This window comes from Gouania willdenowi, chromosome 1 (genome assembly GCF_900634775.1).
Source record: "Gouania willdenowi chromosome 1, fGouWil2.1, whole genome shotgun sequence".
Classification (NCBI taxonomy): domain Eukaryota; kingdom Metazoa; phylum Chordata; class Actinopteri; order Blenniiformes; family Gobiesocidae; genus Gouania; species Gouania willdenowi.
The window spans coordinates 8,866,801-8,876,716 of NC_041044.1; the positions used below are offsets into that span (position 1 = coordinate 8,866,801).

At 37.4% G+C, this 9,916-nt stretch overlaps 1 protein-coding gene across 1 annotated transcript; it reads right to left on the reverse strand.

Moving 5' to 3' along the window:
- Positions 1-2,344: 2,344 nt before the first annotated feature.
- On the reverse strand, positions 2,345-7,438 carry LOC114462782 (rho-related GTP-binding protein RhoU-like). The gene is made up of 3 exons (XM_028445763.1): positions 7,076-7,438; positions 4,745-4,803; positions 2,345-3,405 (listed from the first exon to the last, which is right to left on the reverse strand). The coding sequence occupies exons 1-3, from the start codon at positions 7,353-7,355 to the stop codon at positions 2,935-2,937; spliced, it is 810 nt and encodes a 269-aa protein (XP_028301564.1). The 5' UTR covers positions 7,356-7,438; the 3' UTR covers positions 2,345-2,934.
- Between the last annotated feature and the right edge of the window lie 2,478 nt (positions 7,439-9,916).

The following is a 9,916-nucleotide window of genomic DNA, read 5'->3' on the forward strand; positions in this document are numbered from 1 at the left end:
GTACAAAAAAAAACATGTGGGGAGTCCAGGTGATTAGGGAGGCAATAGTGCAATACTGTCTATTAGAATTTATGGATGATTAAGTAACAGTTGGTGTTCGTTTGATAGTGTGCGGAAGCATGGGGTTTAGAAGAGCCAGGGGTTTTTGTCCTTTTTGTCTCGGTATAATTGCACACGCACACACGCACGCGCGCGCACACACACACACACACACACACACACACACACACACACACACACACACACACACACACACATACACACACACACGTACTGTAAGAAATTGTAAATACTGTTCCCTGGGTCTATGTTGTCAGGCTGTTTGTTCCTGTGTATTGTCTAGTTTGTTGTAAAATAAAATAAAATAAAATAAAAATAAGTATCCTTGCGCATTAGATGAAGGAGGCAACAGGAAGGTGTATTGTTCAAATGAATGCTTCATTATAATCAGAAAACTAAATGCAGAAACATCACAACCCCAAAATGGATAAATGGCATCTGTCACAAGTATCTTCCATTGCAGATGATACTTTAAACAGCCTAGTTTTAGAAAGGTGAACCCTGCTTAAGACTTTGTATTGTATAAGCCTATGTCCAGCACAATGAGTGCTCCCGTGGATTCATTTAACAATTCTCTAAGGTTAAAATTACTTCTCCCTTTCAGACCTCTCTTGCTAAGAACATGGGACTTCCTCAAATGTTTGTTTTGACTCTTGTGAAATAGTGGTTGATGAATGCAGTCCACGTTGATGTCTCTTTGGTTATTCTACTTTCATTCACTGAGATGCTGTTGCCAAAAAAGGGTTCACTTCATTTTTGCACATTTAGGAAGTTGAATAGAGACAATATAGACATATAGACGAAACAGACATCTTACCTACCTAATTAAAATGAAGTTGTGAGCCTATTTTCCTGTAATAGAGGAGGCTGAGACTGAGCTTGTCAAAGACCAAGACAACTATGGTACATTAGTCTTTGCATGAGTCATGCTGTATTGTATAGAGCAGCAGTAATTTGCCACAGCTTTTAACAATCATTATTGTTGAAAAATAGCACATTTTATGGGCAATTCAGCTATTCATTCTTGACTTTTTTCCCTCTGTAGATTTGGTTCTGCTAATAATTAGTACATACCTCTTTAAGTGTATTTATAATAAGGTTTACAGTGTATTTTTGGTCTAACCAAGCTATTGTGAACAAATTAACATGGGAATTGTTTTTTGGGGAGAGAAAAAGGATTGAAAGGTCAGTCAAACAAGTCATTTTATTTATTTAATTTTAGCACCAATAACTCATACAAACTTTAAGATATGGCAAATATTTTTAAAATAATAGTTTTACAAACACTCTGTGTCTTCAAACATCCATATTTATTCCCATTTAAAACTATAAAGCTGCAGTGTCATTGGAATCTTTCTTTCAAGTACAGGTACGTTGTTGTGATGCAGCAAATATTCATTTTGGTTTGAAATGTTTGGCAAAAAAGGGTGTAATTCATTTCTAGTATTAGTCCTTAATACCGTTCTCTGTGTGTGTGTGTGTGTGTGTGATGTGTGTGTGTGTGTGTGTGTGCGTGTGTGTGTGTGTGTGTGTGTGTGTGTGCGTGTGTGTGTGTGTGTGTGTGTGTGTGTGTGTGTGTGTGATGCTTAGGCTCCATATGTTCTACTAATCCAGTCCAGGTGGTCGTGTCTACTTCTATTAGAGAAGCGCGCAGCCGGCCAGCTCTGAATCAAAGGTGATCACCAGCTTACCCAGAGATTACACCAGAACTAACTGTGCACACTTAGTTTCTGACACCTGCTTTTAAAATGAGTTTACTGATGGAAAGTTGTCTTTGTTCCTCTCATTCTGTCAGCCTGGTGTATCAGAGAGCCAATACAACTCTTTCCTATTCTTTTAGGACTATCAATATTCTTCAAAAGATCAAGACAGCAGAGATCTGTATTCCAGCAATTACAATTTCACTTTTTCCTATCATGTCGTTATAAAACAATAGGACAAAAGTAACAATCTCAAAAGTAAATGGAAAATACTTTATTAAAGGCTTTGAAGTCAATAATCGGGCATGGCAAGGCAAAAATATATTAAATATGAATAAATAAATAGTCAATGCACTAACAATCAGAGTGCTTATGATGGAGTGCAAAAGAAATGAACACAATCAAACTTGGTTTTTAACTTCATTAAGTTAGCAACAGTGAAAAACGTCAGGAAATCAATTTCTCAGATGTTTCTCTGAGACTATTCTCCTTTTCACTCATGGTGTACAAAAGTAGTAGAGCTTGAACAAACTCATTGAAGGAACTGACCAAAGTGGTTCTACTTTTAGTTTGAAGTTCATCTGCTAGCTTCTGCATTGCATTTCATCTAAACTGCATCCCCTGCAACATGTACTGTAGACGGCACATGATGTGCAACTGACTAGAAAACCAGGGAGGGATGCGGCGCTGCTTGGTGGAAACCAAAGTTCATTTGTCAAAGAAGTATGTCTCACATTTAATATACTCTAAAGCTCAGTTTTACTGATCAGGGAAGTCACAAGCCCATCACTAGTGTCCCTTAAATGTCAGGGATTACTGTTTGTTAATGATGGCAGATTGAATACCTAATCTATAAAATACCTAGATAAATACTGTATATTAAGAGATCACTCTGAGTGGATCCCTGGTTTCTGGGGATGTAAAATTTCAATGTGCAGCACAATTTGTACCAGTAAAGTTTTGGTTCTGGTTTGGATTATTTAGGCTTGTTAACACTTCCCCTGCCAGTTAAGCGACCTTTCTTGTCCCCATTGCTGCTGTTTGAACTGTGTGTGGATGTGTTGTCATGATCCTTCCCTGTCTAGTACCATCTGTTTGGTTAAAACAAACCCAATCTACCAAGTCCTTCCTCTCAGGCTTGTAATCTTGCAGCTGTTGACTTGCGTTCACCGCTCTAATCTGCCATCAGGCAGTTGATCTTCTTCCACCAGACCTCTGACAGGCTTTTGATTTTATCGGGTGTCTTCCTCCTGAGGGTCAGCCTCTGCTGCTGAACACTGCTACTGTCTGTTGGCTGGATGCTAGCCAAGATGGCAGAATCAAAAGCATCCTTCAGGTTCTTTTGGGTCAACGCAGAGCATTCAGCAAAGCTCACTGCACCAAGGTCTCGGGCCAGCCGCTGACCCTCCTCTGTACCCACTGGACGCTCCTGGTTCTGCGCCAGGTGGATCAGAACCTGGACGTCTTCCCTCAGGTCCAGCTGGGTACCCACTAGGACCAAGGGAGCATCTGGGGAGTGCTGACGGATTTCAGGGAGCCATTTGTTGGTTATGTTACGGAAAGAGCAGGGTCGGACCACGCTGTAGCACAGGAGGAAGACGTCAGCGTTTTTGTAGCACAGCGGGCGGAGGCGCTCCAACTCATCCTGGATTCACAATGATAGAGAAGCCTAGTTAGAACGTCCACCTCAGCAATGAGGAAGGGATGAGTTTCAGGTTTCTACTGGTATGGGCTATATCTGGAGGCTACGCCTTCCTATCACAGATACACGTTAGCATAAGAGCCTAAGGTGGTTGTTCATTTACATGCGTGATCATTTGTCTGTGTGTGACTCTTTAACGGAACCTTAACAGAAAATCAATTATCATTAATATTTTATTATATGATCACTATCGTTATTATTTTTTAGTAGTATTATTTCCTTCTAATCCTCAATCCGCCCCCCACTTAACACACACATACTGCATTGAAAACCAAAATTTAATTCAAGGAACACTTTACTGCCACAATACATGAATTAAATATAGGTTTTCAATGCAGCAAAATGGATTTGTGAATGCTTGTATGCTTCTTAATAATACTTGTTATTGAATTTTGAGTCAATAATTACCAAACTATCTTTAAGTAGAGGCTTTAAATCAGTTTGCTCGAGCAGACCCCTGTCACAATGAGTGAAGACATTTGACTTCATTTTCACTTGGGTCAGATTTTAAAACAAAGCTTGAGCCAGTTTCGAAACTAATGCAAATGTATGTCATAAAAAAAAGTTTTCATTGAGATGTACGTCAAAAAATTACTTCAATTATCTATTATTTGAATTATTAAAATAGAAGAACCTGTGAAATAGTGTTTGATGTTATAAAATACTAAATGTAAGCAGAAATGAAAATAGTTACTGAATTTCCACCTTTAAACAGAAATTTACAGTAATGAAAAATGTTATTTTCCCTGAGCTTTCAGACATGAGTTTTTCTTTTTTAGAGCTGGGCCACTAATGGAGTAAAGACAGGTCACATGTGGCCCACGGGCCACCAGTTGATCCGCTTTGCTGTCAAGGATTAGGAGGGTTTATAATATTAAACAATTAATATTTAACACAGGTGTAAGAAAATATATTAGATATAATGCATGAAAAAGTCACATGGAGGGTGAGATGAAACAGTGGGCGACATGAGAAGGAAAACAATCATACTTTAAACCTGTAGGGGGCCATAAAGAGCCACTAAAACAGGAAATCCATAGAATTAAAGGCAGGCTGTAGAAGGAACTAGCTCTAAAATCAATAACTGTGATTATTGATTACTTACATTCATAGATCCATCAACTAGCCCCCATTTCTTTAATGGCAATGGAGTTTAAAAAGAGAAGAAAGGGATGGAATAAACAGATGTGTATAATAAGTTGTACATATGTGTTTATGTGTGTTATTTAACTGGTTAATGTTTCCTTTACTGTGAGTGTTTGAGAGTAAATGAAAGGTTTACCTGTCCAGCCATGTCACAGAGCTGCACTCTCAATGGTTTTCCGTCGACCACAACCATCACTGAGAAGATCACACAACATCACTTACATTATTTGTTTACATCAATGAAGTGAAGGAAGCTAATGTCTATAGAACAAATAATATAACGTGCTTTTATTAGTAAGGATACAGGAGGCATAATGCTATTGCTAATGATAGGTTAGTGCTAATGTTAGGTTAATGCTAATATTAGGCCAATGCTATTGCTAATGATAGGTTAGTGCTAATGTTAGATTAATGCTAATATTAGGCCAATGCTATTGCTAATGCTAGGTTAGTGCTAATGTTAGGTTAATGCTAATATTAGGCCAATGCTATTGCTAATGATAGGTTAGTGCTAATGTTAGATTAATGCTAATATTAGGCCAATGCTATTGCTAATGCTAGGTTAGTGCTAATGTTAGGTTAATGCTAATATTTGGCTAATACTATTGCTAATGTTAAGTTAGTGCTAATGCTAGGTAAATGTTAATATTAGGCTAATGTTATTGCTAATGCTATGTTAGTGCTAATGCTTGGTAATGCTAATATTAGGCTAATGCTATTGTTAATGCTAATGCTAGGTTAATGATAATATTAGGCTAATGCTATTGCTAGGTTAGTGCTAATACTAGGTAATGCTAATATTAGGCTAACGCTATTGCTAATGCTAGGTTAGTGCTAATGCTAGGCTAATGCTATGTTCGAGTTAATGCTAGCCTAGTGCTAGGTTAATGTTAGGCTAATGCTTGCTAGGCTAAAGATAATGCTAGGCTAATGCTAAAGCTAGCTAATTATAAAACTAGCTGATACTATGATAAAGCTAGGCTAATGCTAAAGCTAGCTAATTATAAAACTAGCTGATACTATGCTAATGCTAGTAAATGCTAAGCTAATGCAGTGCAACGCGGGCCAGCGCCTGCATCCTCACTTGCATTTTCTTCAGGAAATGCAAATATTCTAGTTGTCTTTGCACTACCCAGCAGACAGTGTACAACAACAACATGTTGGAGCTCTAGCCCAGGTGAAGAGCTAGAAGTTCACCAAAAACCAAGTCTGTACGTCAGTATGATTTTAAAGTTGCTCTACTATTGCACATTGGGTGTTCAACTCCTCACTTTAACCTGACAGATTCTCCATTCTTGTATATATCTGTATTTTATTTGTATTTTTGTATTAACATTTATTTATTTACTGTAATGTGTGCACCTGTATTTAAACCTTATTTAATTAACAGTCTTTTACTTAATAATGTATGTTTTCTTTTCTTTGTTTTGTGTTTCTTCTTTTCATTTACAATATTTCTAGAGCCTCTGTAACAAAGTAATTTACAGCTGGGATCAATAAAGTTATTGTGATTCAGTTGGTGTTGTGACTTATGAGTACAGGCCAGAGTACATGAGTACAGTGACTTTTCAATGACTTTGTTTGTTACTTTTTGTGACACACAGGAAGTTGCATGACGCATGAATAAGAAGCAACCTTAAAATAAAAACTGCCTGTTCATTGGTGAAGAAGCAGAAGACACACACACACACACACACACACACACACACACACACACACACACACACACACACACACACAGAATAGACTTCATCTTTTCAAACTGGCGGCCTGGGGACCACAGTTGGCCCTCGGTCTAATTTTGTGCGACACCCAAAGTGAACGCACAAAATGACAGAAAAATACACAAAAAAACACATAAAATGACTCCAAAACACACACGCAGTTACAGAAAAAATCACAAAGGACAACAAAAATAAATAAAAACAAACAAAATGACTACATAATTACAACAAAATACAAAATCACCAGAAATTATATAAAACAACAACATAATAACACAAACATGACAATAAATATACAAAACAGCAACAAAAAACAATAAAAGATACAAGAAAATACACAAAAAGACAACGACAACAAACACTCGTGTATTAATGCTCAGATTGGTCCTAATTCTAATGCTGACATGAATGTTGATCATGTGACCCTCAGATGATCTCTGCTCTATTCTATTTTATTCTATTGTTGGTTTATTTTGATTTATATAAAAATGCTTCTTCGAGGTCTGAGCTTACACACACACACACACACACACACACACACACTGGACTTCATCTCGTGTCTCCATTTGACATCAGATATTTGCAAATAATAGAATGTATTTGTTAGTGTAATTAAAATACCTAATGATTTAGTTACAGGTTATGACTGTGTGTGTGTGTGTGTGTGTGTGTGTGTGTGTGTGTGTGTGTGTGTGTGTGTGTGTGTGTGTGTGTGTGTGTGTGTGTGTGTGTGTGTGGTTTACCGGTGAAGTTGTCAAACGCTGTGGGCACATACTCCGCCGGGTATCCGTTGGTGGTGTAGCTGACTACCAGGCTGCTTTTACCCACAGCTCCGTCTCCTACCAGGACACAGTTCACCCTCCGCTCCGGGGCGGACCCGGGCCGCCGGTGCCTCGCGCTCAGACCAAAGTCCCGGTTCTTCAGGCGGCGTGTCGGCAGCGGCAGCGGGGGGAGGTCAGCCCCGCACACTGGCTCTGACACCCGGCGGGGCTTCTGTGGTTTTCCGCCGTCGTGTGGAAGCATTTCTGAGGGACAGTTTGGGTTTGAGCTCAGACTGACCCGGTGCTCACTCCATCATCTGCACAGACATGATGATGATGCTGACAGTTTCCCCGCTCCGCGCGTACACACGCACGCGCACACGCACAGTGCGCTTTAATAAGAGGATTAAACCAAGCCGCGCGCGACACGAAGCTCTGCAGCTTTCTAAGTGAAACCCACTAAGCTGACTGGAAACCTTTATCCTATTGAGTTTACAATATGTCTCCTTATTCAGCCAATTACTGGAATACAGATCATATCTGAAACATCGAGGTTTACCTATAATGACCTTGGTGTGAAGATACTGATACTCAAGTATAGTAGAAGTACTTACTTGAATAAAATTGAACACAAGTACAACTACAAGTCATACATAAAATAGTCAAGTAAAGTAAAAAGTAGCTCAGTTAAATAGTAGGCTACTCAAAGTAAAAGTTATAGTTACTTTCACCCCACATGGTTATTTTTGGAATTAAATCTTCCCACGGTTCCCTTGCATACAGTAAACATCTGAAGAAGGAAGTGACAAAATATTGCACAATTTATTTTCCACAAGGCATCTGTATAAAATAAAAGGTTTGTCAAAATGTACATTCTTTTTTAAATAAAATAACATCAACGAATTCAATTCAAAATAATGATGATGATAATAATAATAATAATAATAATAATAATAATAATAATAATAATAATAATAATAATAATAATAATAAAAAATCTCAGGCTCTAAGTATAGATATATTTATGAACTCTAAAGTAGTGCCATGCCAAATGTGTCATGTGGGTAACAACATAATAGGTAGAAAATCCTTCCTGAACTCTTAAGACAACAACTGGGCATTGATCAGAAATGGCACAACTAAGAACATACTATAGAAACCATGAAACGGAAATAAAAAAATAATCACATAAAAATAATAATGACTCAGTAACGAAATATAACTAATTACTTTATTTCTTTTAAAACGCATTTAATTAAAAATTACTTATTTAGAAATATACTCAAAAAGTACCCATAAACGTAACTCAATTACAGTAGCGTGAGTACCATTACTTTCACCTCAAAAGTCCTAAAACATAATTTTTGCTCTTTTAAGGTCCTTAAAATAGTATGGCATGTTATAAAAAAGCATCTTAAGTCACACAAAACCTTATTGAATTCCAGATAGACAAAGTGATGAGTTAAAAATGAATAAAAACTCGACATGCCCTTTAATCTCACCAGATATTCCTAATGTGCTCTATTTATCCAACAGCTCTAACGCCCCCTCGTGGTGAATCTATAATATTATCGTTTTGAGAGCATGAATGGTACAGCATGACTGAACAGTAGGCCATTGTGGCCGATTGGAGCCATATTCTTATGTTTTGAGCTGCTTTTAATTTATTGTGGTTTTATTCCCTTCAAAAGTACATGGAAGTACTTTCAAATAATATGGCAGTGTGTTTACAGATTACTCACAAATAATTCAAAATTATCTCAGGGAAAGGGGAGAATGTGTTGTTCACAGGGACCTGGAGGAAATAGTACATGCTTTATTTGATCATAAATGCACATCAGAACTTACATTTGGTTACAGGATGCACAATCCCACTAATGAAGCTGCATTTTATTTATTCAGTGGTAGCCTATATCTACTTTTATCATCAGTGGTTTCCATAATTTAAGACATATCATGGTAAACGTGTAATCATGAAAGAAATATTTGTTTGTGTTTCAGTGTCAGAGAATTTTTTATGCTTTAAGGTTTTTACAAATACCGATAGTTTCTTTATGCTAAACCGAGCAGTGCCTTTGTGCAAAGGATGCTGCTGTGTCAACCGGGTGGAAACGCACCAATCAGTGTGTGTGGGTGTGTGGGAGGCAAAATGAGTTTTCATGCATTAAACATCATCTAAAGAACACCACAGTGTGGGAGCAGGACATTATCCATTTCACACAGACACACTTCATGTCGGCATCAGATGGAAAGTCCAGCCAACCGCTTCAAAGATCTGCTGCCTGGTGGAAGCTACTCTTTCTCTCGATTTCTGTTTAAGAAACACATTATCATGAAAAGTTGATGTTTGCACAAGAAAAAATCAAGAATTAATTGAAAATAAGAGATCTAATTGTGTCAGCCCTAACAATGTACTGAGGTGTCAAAACATTTTAGTTCAGGGGCCAAATAGAGACCAGTTTAACCCCAAGTGGGCCACAAATCATAGGCAGGAAAAAGAGCAATTTCAACATCAATGTATCCTCATTTGCACTTCCAGGTATCAATGACATATAAAGTGTATAAAAGACAAACAATATCTAAGCATTAAGTGACCTTAAACTTAAATTCACTTACATTTCCTTGATATTATGAACATTTGTATTTCAATTTAGTAGAATAATTTAAGGAAATTTGCAGGATTTAAAAAAAATAGTTTTTTTTTTTCATCAATTTGAGATAAAAAATCTTGCTGGAAATTGGTCAATTTGTATCCATGTGTGTTTGGAGGGGCTGAGATATCTACAGCTGAATTATTTTGTTATTTACACAACGATACATGTT

Bases quoted from the DNA above. Each gene is read 5' to 3' on its own strand.
- LOC114462782 (XM_028445763.1), bottom strand. From the start codon at position 7,355: ATGCTTCCACACGACGGCGGAAAACCACAGAAGCCCCGCCGGGTGTCA. The intron at 4,804-7,075 runs GTAAACCACACA...TGATCTTCTCAG, and splicing joins AGCGTTTGACAACTTCACCG to TGATGGTTGTGGTCGACGGA. The intron at 3,406-4,744 runs GTAAACCTTTCA...TTGTGAATCCAG, and splicing joins TCTGTGACATGGCTGGACAG to GATGAGTTGGAGCGCCTCCG.